The sequence below is a fragment of the Pelmatolapia mariae genome, linkage group LG10_11 (assembly GCF_036321145.2).
Source record: "Pelmatolapia mariae isolate MD_Pm_ZW linkage group LG10_11, Pm_UMD_F_2, whole genome shotgun sequence".
NCBI lineage: Eukaryota > Metazoa > Chordata > Actinopteri > Cichliformes > Cichlidae > Pelmatolapia > Pelmatolapia mariae.
In genome coordinates, this window is record NC_086236.1 from 57,914,145 (window position 1) to 57,932,172 (window position 18,028).

Here is an 18,028-nt window from a genome sequence, read left to right on the forward strand (position 1 = left end):
GAGTGGGGGGGGGGGGGGGGCTTTTATTTTGGAAATTTCAAATGCATTTAAGCCATAGTGAGTATAAACGATGCACATAGCTACCATAACATCATCCACTGGTTTGTGAAGCCTTGAGATTTGCTATCACCATCTTGATTTCCAAAAGAAAAAGAAAAATTATGTGATGTGATGACTGACTGTGAAACTGTGCTCATTGGCTAAGGACTTGAGATTAAGACATTGTTCGCCAATGAGCTGTGGTTTCACACCACAAATTTATTTTGAGACATAATATGACAAAGATTTACAAAATACACTCATTAAAAATTATTATTATTCAATACAACCCCACATGAGTGACCAAGCCTTTAAACTCAACAGGAAACTGTTGTCAGAGTTCAAGTTAGAAAGCAGTTTTGTGACTTCTATAGAACTGGAAGTGTTTTTGAAAGTTATCACCTTCTCAGAGTATTCAACACTTCCACATTAGCTTTGTTTTTCCGACCTGGAAGATATCTCCATCTTTTATTTTGTCTGTGGTTAAAGCATACTGGACATTCCACACACACAAAAATTAGGGCTTTTACTGTGAAAATCTATCATCCAAGTATAATGGTAAGGTCCTGTAAGTCCCTTAGTATTTATTTTGAGAATCTGACACCAAGATCTGTTAGTCACTATGAGGGTCTTTGAACGAACAAGAAACATTACATGTGATAGACACATCGCTGGTTGTATTAGACGAGCCACCTACAGGACACACATTCTCACTACAAAGAATCTCTGCTACCGTCTATTTCTCTTTTTTCTTTCTTTCTTTTTTTAAATCTCCTGCCAACAGCAACAGCAACTGCTTCGGGTTTTTGTGTGTGTTTGTTGTTGTTGTTGTTTTAATCGTCGCTGCAGCAGTAAAAGCTGGATCCTGTCGCTAGGCAACCACCCCTCCTTCCCAGCATCAGCACCAGGACTGTGTTAACGCTCTCTGCCGCATCACCGAGTTGGCTGCACGTTCTGCGTGCCTTGTCATCACGTATAGGGCAGGTTGTGGTTTGCAAACACGATCCGTTCCTCTGCCAGAGTCACAGCTCGGCTTGGAAACAGCGGAAGAGATGCGAGGGCAGCAGAGGGGAGGGGCGAGTAAACACGATAATGAAAGATAAACTTAAGTTGCTGTGCTATGAGGGGGCACGGGAAGGCTAAGCGGCTGTATTGGTGTGATGTCTGGTGAAAGGCTGTGAGGTAAACGTCGGGGGTACATACACACATTCACAAACACACGGGCTGAACGGGATGCCCGCGTGACTGCAGGGAGGAAAGAGGCGGCGGAGGAGGAAGAACGAGAGGAGGAGGGGGGTCTAGGTGCTTGTGTGGACCGCCGCAAAAACCTCCGAGGTGGAGTTAACAAAGATAGATAGTCTGCTGGTAAATATTCCAGCCTGGCTGCTATTTTGGTGCAGTTTGAAAATCGATGGAACATTTATTTCCTGTTCATGCCGGGATAGCTAATTAGTCTTAGGGTGATCTTAGGGTTTTGATCTCCTCGCCGTCTTTTTTTCTCTTCCGTGACAGGATAAGGAGCTGATAAAAAGGTCGCGGGAGGGGAGCGCACATGTTCAGATGATGTTCCTCAAGACTGGACGCACGGACTGACCCCCACATGCCGCCTCTGCTGGGAGTAAAACTACAAGCGAACAGCTGCTATCTCTGAGATGCTTTAGAATTTGCGGCCTGCTCTGGTCTCCAGTTACCGCAATGCCACGGGCTAGAGGAGGGAGAGAGGGACGAGAGGAGGTGGAGAGGAGGAAGCAGCAAAAAGCAAATGATTAATAATAGCAATAATGTGAAGATTTAAAAGGAAAACGAATTGCCCAGTTTGCCTGTTAGCGTTTTAATCAAAGAATGGCTGGGCAGCAGAATGGCGTAGACTGTACTATATAAGCTACATTGGCTTCTGAACTGAGTGGGGTGAAAGAGACGCTGTGTGGACTTAAAAGTATAAAAGCTGAAACGTCAGATGAGGTGAGTATGGTGCCTGCGACTGTGTGGTAGCAGCTCATTTTTTCAACTTTCTGCTGACAAAGTTCTTGGACTCACTGACTGGACTACAGTGCGCACCATGGGACATTGCGCAGAACCTGCCAGTGGAGAATTTGGTGCATAACTGTGACAGAGCAAAGCTCTGAAGCCAGCATTTATGTCTCTCTCTCTCCTACTCTCCTGTGCTTCTGCCCACACAACTTGTTTTATGAACCCGCTGTAAGTGTAAAACCTTTCCCTGCCTCCTCCACAAGCCAAACATGCCTTCACCTTCAGACTCTAGCAGCGTGGCTTCAGCCTCTGGGTCCCGGGGTTGGTCAGACAGCCGCAGGGGCATGTCTGGCCGGGGGCCTGGTGGGGCCCGACTGCTCCTTTACCTGGGGCTGTGCCACCTGGGCTTGGGAGCAATGGTCCTGGCCTTCTCTTTCACCAGCATGGCCTTCACCACCACTCCCCGCGTAAGGCAGTCCTGTCCATTCTGGGCTGGTTTCTTTGTAAGTGTAACTCATACTGAAAACAAACAACATTTAGAGTATGTTACAGCAGATATACTAAAGGAGGTATTTCATGGTGCACATGCTTTTTGTTTCCAGGTGGTGGCATCGGGGATTGTTGGAATAATCTCATGGAGGAGACCTCTGACGCTGGTGGTATGTGTAGCACATTGCATCAAATTTTTCTGAGAATTTCAAACTTTTCATCCTTTTTGGCATAAAAGGGGGAGTTTAAAATGTGCATTCTTGCATAACTGATAACTGAGGGTCTTTGCAGTGGGGTGTTTTGTCACTATGTGGTTTAAACAATTCTATATCTGCATGAAAAAAACTATATTTTATATTTTGATTACACTGTGCACATGAAGTAAAACACTTAGCAGGCTTAAGATTTCAGTGCATTCAGGACCAAAAACAGGACCAGGATCTAAAACAGGCACTTTCATTGAACATGTTCTTTACTCTGGTTGAAAGCATTTTAAACCATGAGATATCCTGCTGTGGTCTTTGGTTGAATGCCACGCTCTAACTCAAACATCATCTCTGTGTATCTCCACAGGTGTCACTGTTTATGCTGCTGTCTGCAGTGTGTGTGATACTCAGTCTAGCTGGCTCAATGCTGTCCTGTCAGAATGCACAGATGGTCAAGTCCATGCTCACCTGCCAGGTACAGTGAGCAATATTATGCGAGCTTTGTCTTCTACCTTCATGCTTAGATGCCCTTCTAGCCAGATGCATGGAGAACGTGACAGGAATAGCTGCAAATATCCACTTTTGATCTACCGATTAGTGCTTTACACCAATCCAATGTGTTTAGGTGGAAAATGGTCTGTGTGTGTGCTGTGCACGCACAGACCCCTGCTCCACAGATGAGGAAAAGCTGGTCCTCAACCAGGATAATGGGTGCCACTCAGTCAGAAAACAGCTGAAGGTAGGTAGAATATTTTTTGACTACACTGGAAATCCATTTTGCACATAAAAGATTTCACAAACTAATGCCTAAAATGCTGAAAGACAACGCTTGTACGATGTAGATTTTGTTTTCTTTTGAATGCATCGTCTTTACAGGACCTTTTGTTCAGTGCGTGTGGTCTCAGCATTCTCTCCACCATCATTTGTACCCTGTCCACCGTGACCTGCAGTATCCACATATTCTCCCTGGACCTCCTGCACCTGGTAGGAACAGATGCAGCACATTTTACATTTAAAATGTGCTGGACTGCTGCCTTAAGAGATTAGAATATATATATTGCTGTGAAGAAGCATTTGCTCCCTTCCTGATTTCTTTCTTGCATATTTGTCACACTTACCTGTTTCTGATTTTGAAAAATGTTTAAACGTTTAGATAAAGATAACTCAAATAAATACAAAATTCAGTTTTTAAATGATTTATTAAGGGAATAAAACGTCCAAACCCACCTGGCCCTCTGTGAAAAAGTAATTGCCTCCGAAGCCTAATAACTGGTTGTGCCGCCGTTGGCAGCAAGAACTGCAATCAACTGTTTGCAGTAATAGGCAATGGGTTTTTCAAACTCGCCATTAGACCCAACTGTTCTTTGCAGAACTGTTTTAATTCACCCACACTGGAGGGTTTTCCAGCATGCACAGCCTGTTTAAGATAATCTCAATCGGATTTAAGTCTGGACTTTGACTAGGCCACTCCAAAACCTTAATTTTGTCATTTTTAGCATTTCAAAGATGGACATTCTGGTGTGTTTCGGATCATTGTGCTCCTGCATAACCCAAGTGTGCTTGAGCTTCAGGGCATGAAATGATGGTTGGACATTGTCCTTCAGGATTTTCTGATAGAGAGCAGAATTCATGGTTCATTCAGCTAAGGCAGGTTGTCCAGGTACTGCAGCAAATCAGACCATCACACTACCACCGCCATGTTTGACTATTGATATAATGTCCTTTTTATGAAATGTTGTGTTCGTTTAATGCAGATGTAACAGGACTCAAATATGCCAAAAGGTTCAACTTTTGTCTCATCAGTCCACAGAATATTTTTCCCAAAGTCTTGGGGATCATCAAGTTGATTTTTGGCAAATGATTCTGTTTGAGTGATTTCTTGATTCAACAGGTTTGGTAGAAATCCAGCCCGGGTGTAGCTGATTAAATTAAACTCAACTTTCCAAAAAATGTTAATCACAATGAATTAATGATTTAATAATGGTGGCAATTAATTTTTCACGTAGGGCAGGTAGGTTTGCATATTATTTTCCCTTAATAGCTGAATTCATCCTTTAAAAACTGCATTTTGTATTTACTCAGTTTATCTTTCTCTAATGTTGAAATTTGTTTGCTGATCTGAAACATGTAAGTGTGACAGATATGCCAAAAATAAGAAATCAGAAAGATAGAAGATACTTTGTCACAACACCGTATCTTTTAAAGATGTACCCAATTTTTTATTCCTGCCCAGCTGGCCCCACATCGCTCTCGGTCTGTCAACCCAGAATGCACCACTCCTCAGGATGCCTTCCTGACCAACATCATGGACTTTGAGGAGTTTGTTCCACCCATCCCTCCACCCCCCTACTATCCTCCTGAGTACACCTGCAGCTCTGAGACAGATGCTCAGAGGTACTAAACATGCACTTAAAATGCATCAATATCACTTGTGTTCGACATTTAGTAGCCATTCACTTACATGATCAGGCTACATTTTGTAAATCTAAACGATTATATTTTTGCATCCACATTTAGCATCACCTATAATGGCTCCATGGAGAGCCCCGTTCCCCTTTACCCCACTGACTGCCCTCCTCCTTATGAAGCTGTGATGGGACAGAGAGCTGCCAGCCAGGTAAGTATGTGTGTACTTGTATCGGTGTTTGTGTGATGGACTTAGTGAGAAGCTGATCCTTGTCTTTTGTGACTATCAAGGCCACAGTGTTTGACCCCCAAGGCACTGAGCTGTCTGGAGAGAGAGGAACTTCCACCGCCTTCAGTGGAGAAGGTTAGCTAATGGAACATATTTTTTACAGAGCCATTTGCATTTGGAATATTAAAAAACAACTATTATTAGAAAATTATTAGAAAAAGTTACTAAAAATCAACATAATTATCATTTTAAAAAGTAGTTCCAAACTTGAAAGGGTGGTTCACTCCCAAACCAAATATACAGATTTTTATTTAGCCTTGCTTACATGATTGTAAAAAGACAAAAACATTAATAAACATTTTTTAATTAAAGCAATTTTCAAACCATACAAGATAGACATACAGGTACACAAACAGATGTTTTAGGTACACCAGTGTTAGCCTGCTATTAAAAAATATGACTGGTGTGAACTCTGTCTATCTTTTTCTTTTTTTGTTCGTCATAATTTCAGAAACGGGACAGTACTCTTGTTATGACATTACATTACAAGTGTGGTTAATTTTATATTAGATTATACCTTGAATTTAACACAAGTGTTAAACCTCTTCTGCCAGTGACGTTTTTCAAATGTCAGCAATGTACTAAAATCAGTATTCACTGACAGTAAATATATTGAATTAATCAGATCTATATTTCAAATGAAGACAAACTGAAAATGAAACATAAAGTACTGTGTAAAAGTCCTGCACCACCTCTCATTTCTTTATATTTTGCTTCCAAGGAGCCACATATTGTCTCCTTTTTTTTCAGTGATCATAAGGAATATTTCTCCAGGCTTTCTGAAGTTCTTGCTAAGTGTTTATTTGAGGATTGGCTCCTTTGCCACTTATTTTCAGTCCAGTTTCTACCTGACCATTTTCAGATTAATGTTTATTTATGGAGTTAGGGTTAAGGTTGTGCTTATCATGCCTCTTAAGACTGACCATTCAGGCATGAAAAGCCACCTAATTCAAGGGAGGAACTAGTGTTGTATCTGCACATAACAGAGAACTTAACAAAGAATCCATTTTTAACTGTGTCTTTAGACACTTTGTTATTAACAGCCTGTCACAAAAACAGATAATTTGTTCACACAGTATTTTTCCACCAACAAGGTGATTCTCAAAGAGAAGTGAAACCTCATCAGAAATGGTCTCAGTGGAAGTGTGGCTGTCAAGAAGCCATTGTTAAGCAAGGGAAACAGGGACAAAAGGCTGAGGTATGCCAAGTTACACAAGAACTGGACAGAAAACCAGTGGCATTAGGTCTTATTGAGTGATGAATCCAAATGTGAAGTCTTTGGTTCAAATCATCAATAATATGTACAGAGGAGGTCGGGTACAATGATCTACAGCTGCCTGTAAATTATGGTTGAAGCTCTGCGATGGTTTGGGGCTGCAGTTCAGCCACAGGTGTTGGTGATCTTCCCAAAACTAATGAAAATATGATCACGCAGAAGTACCCTAGAATTTTGATCCACCATGCAACACCAGCTGGAAACTTCTGATTGGTAACGGCTCATTTTCCAGCATGACAATGATCTCAAACACACTGCCAATGGAGTGAAACCACACCTGGATAGAAAAACACACAAGGGAACACTCAGTTGCAGGCTGACCTCCTCAGAGCCCAGAACTCAACATTATTGAAGCAGTTTGGGATCATCTCGACAGTAAATGGATCAAAAGGCAGCCAACAGCCAAAGAAGAGCTTCGAATGTCCCTCAAAAATCCTAGAACTATTCCTGAACACTATTTAAATAAATGCCAAGAAAGCTTGCGTAAAAAGATTTCAGGCTATGTCGAAGAAGTAAGGTGGTCATATCAAATTTTCGCTTTCAAGCTCATTAAAACTCCACAAACTCTGTGCAGTGTTGTACAACAGAAAACAAAAAAGCATTAAATCATAATTATTACTGACAATATTATTGCTGAGGTATAGTAAGGAATTTTCTTCGATTATTTAAAAAGTCCTATAAATGAAATCAAAATGTAACATTTTCCCTACATAATAAAGGATTACCTTTTTTTCTTAGTGTCCATGGACAGTGGATCTCTGTTAATGTCAGAGATTGTGGACATCCCTGATGATTCCTCCCCCTCTGAGGACTCCTGCCTCTTGGAGGTTGGGCTGAGAAACCAAGGGGAGAGGCGTAACAGGAATGCTAGTGAGGGTGGAGACGGAGGAGATGGTAGGGAGTATATTAACTTAGGTGGCCCACCGTCTCAAACACCAGAGAGTCCTCTGGCAGGAGGGCCAAGAGCCAGGCGATTCCTCAGAGGAGAGCGGTCCAACTCCTGCTCCTCACCCAGCACAGCCACCACCACATACAGGTGAGTGCAAACGCCCGATGCCGGGTTAAAATCAGAAGTTGAAACTGCAAACACATGCCAACATATGTTTTGGCATTATCCGGTTTTGTCATCCAGGTCTCCAGTGTTGCGGCGCCAGACCATCCTGGCTAGTAGCTGTTCCCAGCTGGAAGCAGTAGGGAGTTGCACCTCTCAACACCAATCCTCGATCCCAGAGATTCGAGTTCACCCCTCCACCCCTTCAGTCCAAGGAGCCATCCCAGCCTCTTCTGCTCCCCTTACCTCATCCTCCTCTGCTACCAGTGAGCAACCCCATCCGCACCAACCCCTGTATCTTCACCGGAGAGCTGGGAAGAATGAAAGAGATGGAGAGAATGTACAAAAAGACCGGGAAGGCTTCCTACGCCTTGTGAGGTCACACAGTGAGCCAGGTCTGGGCTCCTCAACTGAGACAGGTAAGTCAGACACCAACGTAAACACATGTCTTAAACTAGCTTTATAGATCCCATAACCTGTCTGAACTTACATTTCTCTAGTTGACTTTGGCTCTGGAAGCAGCAAGGCATCTATAGACACAGGTAAGAGCTCACTCCTATGGACCTTAAAGATGAGATAAACTTTATCAGGCAGTGTAATGTACAAATGTTCTTAGTTAAAGAGCTGAACCTTTGCTGCATTTCATCAGCACCTCTGTCATCCTTTCTTCCTCTTTACTTGAGATTGTCTAATTAGAAGGAGAAACCCCAAAAGAAATCATGTCTAAGTTGTTTTGATGAGACATAGCTCAGCTCATTTACCGCTAATTGCCCTCATTCATCAAAGCCTCTTAGCAACGACTGGAAACGTACGCTTCAGAGGAGACATGGAGATCTAGCCTTATGTGCACGTGATTTATGAAACTTTTCCAGAACATCAAAATTAGCAGTGATTTGATTACATATTGATAAATGACATCACTTTGTGGAAACAGTAATGTGCCTTCTTATCTGCATTTTCTTTTTCAAATGACAGACCCCAATGGATGGATGCTCAAGCAGCAAAGTCATGGATACAGTACGTCATGGAAAAATGCAATAATCCATGATTATCCATGATACAGGCCTTAATGTCACTATCACAGGCATAAGATTTTAGGTAGCCTAATTTATTATAATGGATTATTCCATCAGACACACTAAATAGTATGCTCTTTACTGTCTAGTAGAGCAGGGGGACAGTCTGGTACATTCTGTAATACCATGCAGCACTTCCTACAGTCTATATACACTATACCTCTTTGAATCATCAGCAGCAATATTTGTGTTTTTGCAGCTGTTTCATCTGCTTTTTCTATGCAGCAAAAGTCAGAATGTTTGTAATTTAGCTGTTAAATTTCAGTTATGTCTACCTGTATGTTGTTTCCCTCACTTCCCCCCTTTCTAAGTATATGTTAAGGTTGTTTTTCACCATTTTGTTTTTCTATCGGCTCAGAGCTTTATGGTTTGCAATTTTGTCTTGGACTCTGCCTACATCTTTATTTATATAGATTATACAGCAAGAATAAAAATATCAACACATATTGTACTGTACTGTGGAGGGATCTACAGTTTTCCTGTGGCATCTCGCCAATCAAACTGCAACTACTATATACTGCTGCAGTCACATTTTTTTTCTTTTTGTCTGCTGGTTGGGTAAAATTAGCTGAATGTCTAGAATGAACAGAGATCCTTATTTTAAATCAAGTAAATGGGCCTGCCCCTGGCAACTTTTCTAAGGTGTACCTTGCCTTTTGCCCTATGACAGCTGGGATAGGATGGGAGGATGGATAGATAGATAATTTATTCATACTTAGCCCCCTGCAGATCAGCATTATGCAGGTTGCTATAATGGTCTGCACAGCTCTGTGCCTGTGTCTGTTTTTTAAGGTTATTTTTGACTTGGCATTGGGCTTGTTTTGTCGCACAGACCTGGCAACTCTGCTGCTGGATCAGCTAAAAGGGTATTATAGCTCTGCATGTAACATTTTCTTTTTCTTCTTATGCAAAGGCCCATCCTCTGAAGCATGTCTGTTGCCCCGCACTTCTGTGCCTCCGGTTGCTGCTCTGCCCAGGAAAGGCACCATCAAACTAGCAGCCACGGGGGTGCAGGTCCCCTCCAAACCTGCACCCACTTCACCGTTACGTTTACCTAAAGACTGCCACCGTTCTCTCGGAGACCTTAAGGCAAGTCAAAAAAATTCTTGAAGGAAGTTACAGGAGCAGTAAGCTGGCAAATATGAATGGCTGTGCAGTCTGCTCATTCTCTGATCTCCTTGTGTTTCCGTCAGGTCACTCGGGTTCTGGTGGCTCGCTTCTTGCAGCGCTCCAAACGTAACCTGGCGCCCCCATCTGAGTATACTGGCAGCGCAGGGCAGGGACCTAAGAGAAGGAGTGGAGCTGAGGGTGCCAACCACTTGCCCTTGGAGCAGGTATAAAAAGAAGTCCTGATTACGCTGTTATGTCCCTTTGCAGCAAACCTTCTGCCCTTTCTCACAACTTCATAAAAATATCTTCAGGTGTTGCGAACGCCTTGGAGCACAAGCCGCGGACAAGCCAACCATCATTCCCATCATCCTCATCGACGCGGACATCACCATTCCCACAGTGACAGTCGTCACAACCGACACTACAGCAGCCGGGCGCCTGAAGGGATCCACCTGCGTAGCTGTGGAGATTTAAGCTTCTCCTCCTCAGCGTCACTGCGTCGATTAGTGACACCTCATGCACCACATGGGTCATCGGGAGCTCTCTACTCAGAGTCTGCACTGTGAAAAGAAGAGGAGAGTGAAGGAGGGGTGGAGGAGGAAAATAGGTGGCACGCAAGATGACAGGGCTGTAGGGGGAAATATCTAGAAGCCTATTGAGATATTGTCTTCCCTCCTTTGTCTCTTATTCACTTCCGTTTCTTGGAGCAAGCTGTGCAAATGGCCTTACTTAGTGGTGCTCTTTATCATGTGAACAACACCTTAGAGCTCCCTCACAGATCAACAGCAGTGCCGTGCTCTGTAGATGTTTATTTCTGATGGGCTCTCTTTAGAGAACCTATTGGCCAAGATCAACCTACCAGAAGCATCTTTTCTGCCACACCAATGAGCTCCTAACGCTGACTGGAAATGGAACTCAACTAGCATTCAGACAACTTACTTTTAATCTCAGTCTGTTACACAATGGGTTGCAATATGCTTCTGGCCCTTTTGTACATTGCTATTCATTCACGGGATCGCTCAGGTGAAGTGATCAAGGAAAGCTCTTACTTTGTCTTCCATTGATTAAACAAAATGCATCATCATATAGTCAGCTGAGTACAATGTAAGATAAACGGACAACACATGAGAAATGCTTTCACATTACTGAGTTGCTAATTTTGTGTTTTTCTAATTCAGTCACACTTTTTCCACCTACACGATGGCCTTCGAAAAATAAGGCAGCCAGCATTCAGACACTGACATTAATGCACGCCACAGACACATGCTCAGCCTGTGAAATGTACTCTCTGTGGGTGGCCCCTGGACACGGTCATTTCGTTTGCCCGTGCGCATGTTTTGCTACAACCGGCGATACAGCAGAAACCTTGTGCATTGAATCCTGACTGTCTGTGTAATTAAGTAACATGTCCTTCAGAATGTCTTTATCTGCATGTTTTGACTATGCTTCCTTTTTTTTCCTCCCCTTGCACCCAAGACCTGTGATAGTCGGCAGTTAAAATGTATTTGTTTTAATAGCTAGCTCTAAGGACAAGGATCTGCAGCACTCCCACAGGCTCCAAACATGCCTCTGTGTCCAATTTGATTTTAATCGAGTTTCAATATGTGACACTGGCTAAAGCAGCTTGATCCTGTAAGATAAATAGGTGTAACTTGTACTCCGATGATATGAAGAGTCTCTCACAGTAAATGTACAGATGAATTCATTATGTGGTCAGGCTTCACAAAATGTGTTAGCACATGTCCCTGTGGACTCTACGGGTTGCTGGTGGTTAGTTGAATGACAAAAAAAAAAAAAAGAAAATCTTCCAGATACTCTCATGACAGGGAATTTGTGATGGGTCTGGCAGCTCTGGGTACTGAATTTTGAAGTGTAATAATATATTTGTATCAGATTGGATTTCTTTTTTTCTTTAGAAAGACTTTCTGGTGTGCTCACCAAGTGATGATACTGAATACGTATCAGTAAAGGCACATTTTGGATACACTCATACGTATGTAACTAAGTTTAAAGATTTACACACATACACACTTACAGGCACATGCATACACCTATAAAGGCACTGAGCTGTGTTTCTACCTCCTGTCTTGCATAAAACATAATTTATTTCAAGAAATGTATATCTGTATTGCAGGCTTAACAGGACAGAGCCTTTAGACCTGAACAATAAATGTAATCTAAGTATGACACCTATTCCAGATTTTAAATGCAGTGTCAATGTATTTCATGAAATGAAATAAATGATAGACAAAATGCAGTGTTGTGTAAAAGTCTTCAACTCCTCATTTATTTATATTTTGCTAGTAAACTGTAAAGTAGCTTCAGTGTTTTATTGAAATATATGCAAACATAAATGGAAATACAGTGTATAAGGTCAATTTTAAAGCAGCTATTATTTAGCTAATATTAAATATACAACAGAGCCTGAACTCTCTTAGGCAAGATTTCTTATGTAGTCTTGATGGATTGTTGTCCAGGCTTCTAGAAGGACAATCAAATCCTTTCTTTGGGTGTTGGCTGCTTTTTCATTTAATTCTCTATCAACATGAAGCCACGATTCTTCAGTAATGTTAAGGTCTGGGCTCTGGGGAGGCCAGTCCTTGACTAATCGTGTGTGTGTTTTTTTTCCAGGTGTGCTTGTAATGCATTGGCAGTGTATTTGGGTTCACTGTCGTGCTGAAAAAATTACGTTTTTAACCAATCAGATACTTTCCAGATGGTATTGCATGGATCAAAAGACCTGTTTTCCAGATTCAGCTAAAGAAACAAGAAAAATACAATAAAACAAACAATAAAATAAAATAATATTTATAATAATAATAATAATAATAATAATAATAATAATCTCAAAATGGCCAGATACAATGACTGGAGTGAAAATGAATGAAAAAGTGGTTAGTGTCCAAGGAAAAACAAACCTTTAAAAAAGCTTCAGCTATTGCTCAAGATCACTTTAAAAAATTACTTGCTCCATGCAAGCAAAATAGAAAGAAATTAGGGGTGGCTCAAGACACTGTAAAATACCTATGTTGGTGGGATGTATATGAGTACAAAAATACAGTATAGAAATTATCTATGTATTGAATAGGATCATATAATTTTCTTATGTACTGTATACTACTGTGTACTATAATACAGTATAGAAATTTCTTCATTTCCTTTATCATACTCCTCTCTCCACTCTTGCCACTCCACTTAAGCTCCGCCTCTTCTCAAGTCCTATTGGTTAGCCATTGTGAAAGCCCATCCTGGTTCGATGCACCAAACCAATGAAACCCCTTAATGTCAAATGGAGCCTTTTAAAATCTCCGCCCATATTTAACCACTCGCAAGGAACACTGGGACATTTAGTTCGACTGCGGTGTAATAAAACAGACAGCAGCGCGACAGCAAACTACAGTCTGATATCCTGGTTTTAGGAGACGTTCACAGACTCCAGTTTGACAACAAGACTGAGAAAGTGAAGACCGGCATTTTATACTGTATTACATCGTGTAGTCTGGGATTACAGGGCGGTGTTATTATGGTGAGTAAATGCATTTGTATGAATAAGAAACATTTTCATTCGTTATGTTATAACTAGCCTAGAAGACAGAGTGAATGAAGGAAAACGATGTAAGCTAAAGTCAGCAAACGCTTCTTTTCATGATAACGGAACTAGCTAGCTAATAATAGTTTCTCTTAATCCACTCTGCCGGATAGACCATGGCCTAGTAGTGTTAAAGTAACCTGGTAGTGTTACAGTCACCTGGTTGATCCTCATCTGGAGCAACCATGTGATTTACCTTTACCTAAACGTTTGTTACTGGTCGGCACAATTGCACGGTTGAAGGGTAATGAGACGCTTGCTGAGCTGGGTCACCAGTGCCCATAAAATTATCCGGACCGTTTGGCTGACCGTGTCCCCCCTCAGGCCAAGAAACACCTCTCACCTGCTGTGCATCTCGTCTTTGCAGGGAGACAGAGTTTGCAATGGGACGCACAACAAGAAGGCTCTGCTTTCAGACCCTCAGCTGTTTGAAGACCAGTTTGAGGAGCTCGTCACAGAGCTCACAGAGAGAGACTTTACAGATCCCGTGCTGGCAGACGCATTGAAAAGACTGAGAGAGGTAAGTATGTATGACTGGTCTCTTGTTTCGTTTAGCAGACGGGGACAATGATATGTAGAGGTTCATATGTGTTTTTGTTTAAGGTTTTGGTATACAACACTCCTGGAGGAAAGAGGAACCGAGGCCTTTCTGTGATTGGCTCACTCAGGGAGCTTGTCCCGCCCTCCCAGCTTACCCAGGACACAGTGCAGCGGGCTCTGTTGGTCGGCTGGTGCATTGAACTGGTGAGGGTTTGGTATGGCATGCTAAATTAAAAGTCTGACAGTATTTCATTAATTTTTTTACCCATTAAAAGTCCGTGTCGGTCACAGGTGATTTTAATTCTGTTCCAACCTAATTAAGCATCAAGATGTTAAGCTGCTTTAAAAGATTGCACTACATAGTTATGACCTCCTTTAAAGTCTGCAGTCTTCAGTGGGGGCTTGGGACCACAATAATCAGCACAAACAATATTGTTACTATTTTAACCAATAAATTTACACATGTTAAATCGTGATTTATCTTTAATCATCGTTGAGGCTGGATTTTACTAAATTGACAGGAAGGTAGCTGGCATATGCAGGTCGTGTCTCTTTAAAACTTTCTCTCACGAGCAGACTCTTGACTGTAGCATTGACACTTTTCACAAGTGCTACGTTTTCTAATTTAGGTGTTGCCACTGTGTGTCTGATACTTGCAGCTTCAAGCATTTTTCCTCGTGGCAGATGACATCATGGATGGATCTGTCACTCGGAGAGGGCAACCCTGCTGGTACAAGAAGGTGAAACTTAATATATTCCAGAAAAAGAGACTAGTATGAGTTTGTGCTGTGGTTATTTTCCCACTTCCCTCTGGTTACCTATATAAATCCTACCTATTGGTTTGTTTGTTTTTTGTTTTTTTTAGGATGGAATAGGTCTGGATGCCATTAATGATTCCTTTCTGTTAGAGGGGTCGATCTACAGACTGCTTCGCAGATATTGCAGAGATCAGCCCTACTATGTTCACCTCCTGGAGCTGTTCAACGAAGTGGGTCTTCTTGGCTGAAAGTGTGCTTGTGCATCTGGCAGCAAATTAATCACTTTGTTCGTAAAATGTATGCAGTAACGGCTCTTAAAAGCCAACCGAGAGACTGCTGAAGAGGTTATGACTGTGGTTATGCATGATTTCACTCAAATGTCCAGCTTGAGCAATATATTATTACATAGTTAAATCCAGCTCAACACTTCATCGTCATCTTCCACATTGTCCACTGTCCACAAACTACTCCTCAGAAAATGCAAAACATCCATCAATCCATTTTCTTTACCGCTTATCCCGTTCGTGGCAGTGGGGAGGTGGCTGGAGCCTTTCCCAGCTGCCATAGAGGGAAGAGGAAAAAATGTCCTTTACAATATTTTCCTCAAGCCAACACTGTCATCTTGCTGATGTGTGTTTTGTTCAGCCAACCAATTTAATCAGCCTGCATATTTAGATTGTCATAAAAACGAACCACAAAATTTTCAACACAGTTTCCTAATTCTTTAATTAAAATGTCTCAAATGATTCATCAGCTGTCAAAATATTTGCATATTAAGTGACCGACCAGTTATTTCAGAAACTCAAGTACTTGCAAGTTTTTATTTACCCTGTGTGTTTTCTTCTTTCTTTTTCCCTCAGGTCACTTTCCAGACAGAACTCGGTCAGGCTCTGGATCTCATGACTGCTCCACCCAGACAAATTGACCTCAACAGATTCACCATCGAAAGGTAAGAAAGGGAGAGAGTGTTGAAAGATGACTGTTGTTTATTGCAATAAGTATTTATTTCTTTTTTCTTTTTCTTTTTTTGTCTTAAAGGTATAAAGCAATCGTAAAATACAAGACTGCCTTTTATTCATTTTACCTCCCAGTGGCAGCTGCAATGTATATGGTGAGTGTGTCAACTTCATGTTGCATAAAAATGGAGGTAAAATAATACAGCTTTAAAACACTCTTTGTACCTTTTTTCTTTTCCAGGCAGGAATCAACAGTGAAGAAGAGCACAGCAACGCCAAGCACATCTTACTTGAGATGGGGGAGTTCTTTCAAATACAAGTAGCTACTTTTCCTCATCATTGACCTTCATAGCATAATATTTCCCATTCGTTAGCTGCACGTGTTGCATAATACGCTGCTGACTATTCTGTTTTAATGACCATCTGATGTATTCTGTCACAGGATGATTACTTGGACTGTTACGGTGACCCTGCTGTGACAGGAAAGATTGGCACAGACATTCAGGACAACAAATGCAGCTGGCTGGTAGTGACAGCCTTGGAAATCATGACTCCTAAGCAGAGAGAAGAGCTAGAGGTTGGGCCTCATTAAATAAATGCTTCTCTTCTGATCACGTAAAATTAATAAATATGTGGCAGAGTTGGGTTGCTGCACATACTGTGCAGGAATTCCACTGTGTAGAATTTTGATTTTGATGATGCTTAGCTGTACGTGCCCTTGTTTTTTTTTATCCTTTAAATGTGCAATTTGTATGGTTGTTAGTTTTAAAACTTTTCTTTTTTAAATCAACTGATATAATGAGCAAAATAATAATAATATTAACAGTATTAATACATTATGTTGCAGAGAAAGTAGCAATCTCTCCATCTAGCCCTGTTCCTTACATTCTTGTAATATTAATTTGTAATTAAGGTGCTGATTTTGAGTTAACATAGCATCTCATCTAGAGAGAATTTTCATACGGACAAGAGAGTAACCACTGTTTGTGTATACCGTCGTTAGACTCTGCAGTAGGATAGAATAAACATCTAGATCTGCTGCCGGGCTAGCTTCATTATTCATGTCAGCTGGTTGCAGAAATTAGTCCTTGGCATCGCCAGATGTTGCTAGGGCCTCAGTCACATGCCATAGAGACCAGTCAACGGTTATACTCTATTGTCTGCTTGTTGTACAACAAGTTGAGATACATCCAACTATAACAAACTACACAGCAGCTTGATTTAGTGCTGGCAGTTATGCAGCTCTATGCTCTAAAGCTCGCATTGCTGGCTTGCGTCTTCTATAAGAAATCAATACTAGTTTCTGGTGGAGTAGTGGTTCAGCTCTGTTTGCGTCATATGACATAAAATTGCTAATCTTACCCTTAACTTTGCTTACTAGCCGATATTCAATGTTCTGGGCATCCAGAAAATTCCCCTGATGTATGTAATCATTGGTACAGTTTAAGTCAGTATTAAAACGTCTACACCTTTAATTCTTTGACGTCATCTGTTCCCACCTTGTTTAGACTCATGACTAGAGTCATTTGTTAGTGTTAACAAGTTCATTTTGATCTCCTCCTCAGGGATGTTATGGACAACATGATGAAGCCAGTGTGGAAAAGGTCAAAGCACTGTACAACAGCCTGCAGATTCCATCATTGTACCAAAAATATGAAGAGGAAAGCTACCAGCGCCTACAGAAACTCATCGCCAGCCACGCACAAAATCTTCCTCACTCTGTTTTCCTCAATTTTGCCCAAAAAATCTACAAGAGAAACAAGTGAGAGGGCTTGCTGCTTTGTAGAAAATATGTTAACAGCATCAAATACACAAGTCTGGTGACTCTTATGAATACGCACAATCAGGTCCTCTCTTATTTAAATAAAGTGTTTCAGGCTTCAGCAGTGTAACCCAGTCAGGACTTTGTTTAATAGACGATGTCCTCTGTCAGAGGAATCTGACTGATAGAAGGATAACTTTGGAGTGAATCACAAAGGGTCTGATTTAACTTCAGTGTTTGCCTGAACTGAGGAACACATGAGAGGGATGATAGGTTAATGTTTTTTTTGATTGCATAATAAATGGGTGAATGCTGATGGCAGAGGACAGATGATGAAAACTGACAAACTGTTCCATATGTTTTATAGTGTTTAAAGTCCGTACTAGCCAAGAATTTATTGCTTTTAATAAATAATATATAGTGTATCAACAAACATGGTTGTGTACATGTCATCTTTTTGTGTGGTGTTATGTTGTTTAAAGAGACAAAGGATTTTTTAGCACAGCTTTT

General features: G+C 41.3%; 2 protein-coding genes across 4 annotated transcripts; both read left to right on the top strand.

Annotated features, from left to right (window-relative positions):
• The first annotated feature begins 1,025 nt into the window (after window positions 1-1,025).
• On the top strand, window positions 1,026-12,130 carry fam189b (family with sequence similarity 189 member B). Of its 2 annotated transcripts, none has more exons than XM_063487846.1 (15): window positions 1,026-2,001; window positions 2,244-2,513; window positions 2,613-2,669; window positions 3,073-3,180; window positions 3,331-3,444; window positions 3,582-3,689; window positions 4,939-5,099; window positions 5,223-5,322; window positions 5,403-5,475; window positions 7,415-7,712; window positions 7,809-8,146; window positions 8,228-8,269; window positions 9,717-9,892; window positions 9,997-10,137; window positions 10,225-12,130. In XM_063487846.1, exons 2-15 carry the CDS (start codon window positions 2,280-2,282, stop codon window positions 10,477-10,479), a joined length of 2,205 nt encoding a protein of 734 aa, XP_063343916.1. In that variant the 5' UTR covers window positions 1,026-2,001; window positions 2,244-2,279; the 3' UTR covers window positions 10,480-12,130. The 2 variants fall into 2 exon arrangements, with proteins under 2 accessions (XP_063343916.1, XP_063343915.1); XM_063487845.1 differs by having other exon boundaries at window positions 1,026-1,404; window positions 1,552-2,513.
• Window positions 12,131-13,280: 1,150 nt separating this feature from the next.
• fdps (farnesyl diphosphate synthase (farnesyl pyrophosphate synthetase, dimethylallyltranstransferase, geranyltranstransferase)) lies at window positions 13,281-17,944 on the top strand. 2 transcript variants are annotated; one of them, XM_063485968.1, is made up of 10 exons: window positions 13,281-13,439; window positions 13,870-14,022; window positions 14,106-14,246; window positions 14,702-14,782; window positions 14,908-15,030; window positions 15,661-15,749; window positions 15,839-15,911; window positions 15,998-16,075; window positions 16,199-16,333; window positions 17,322-17,944. In XM_063485968.1, the coding sequence occupies exons 1-10, from the start codon at window positions 13,437-13,439 to the stop codon at window positions 17,520-17,522; spliced, it is 1,077 nt and encodes a 358-aa protein (XP_063342038.1). In that variant the 5' UTR covers window positions 13,281-13,436; the 3' UTR covers window positions 17,523-17,944. The 2 variants fall into 2 exon arrangements, with proteins under 2 accessions (XP_063342038.1, XP_063342037.1); XM_063485967.1 differs by lacking the exon at window positions 13,281-13,439 and having other exon boundaries at window positions 13,589-14,022.
• Window positions 17,945-18,028: the final 84 nt, after the last annotated feature.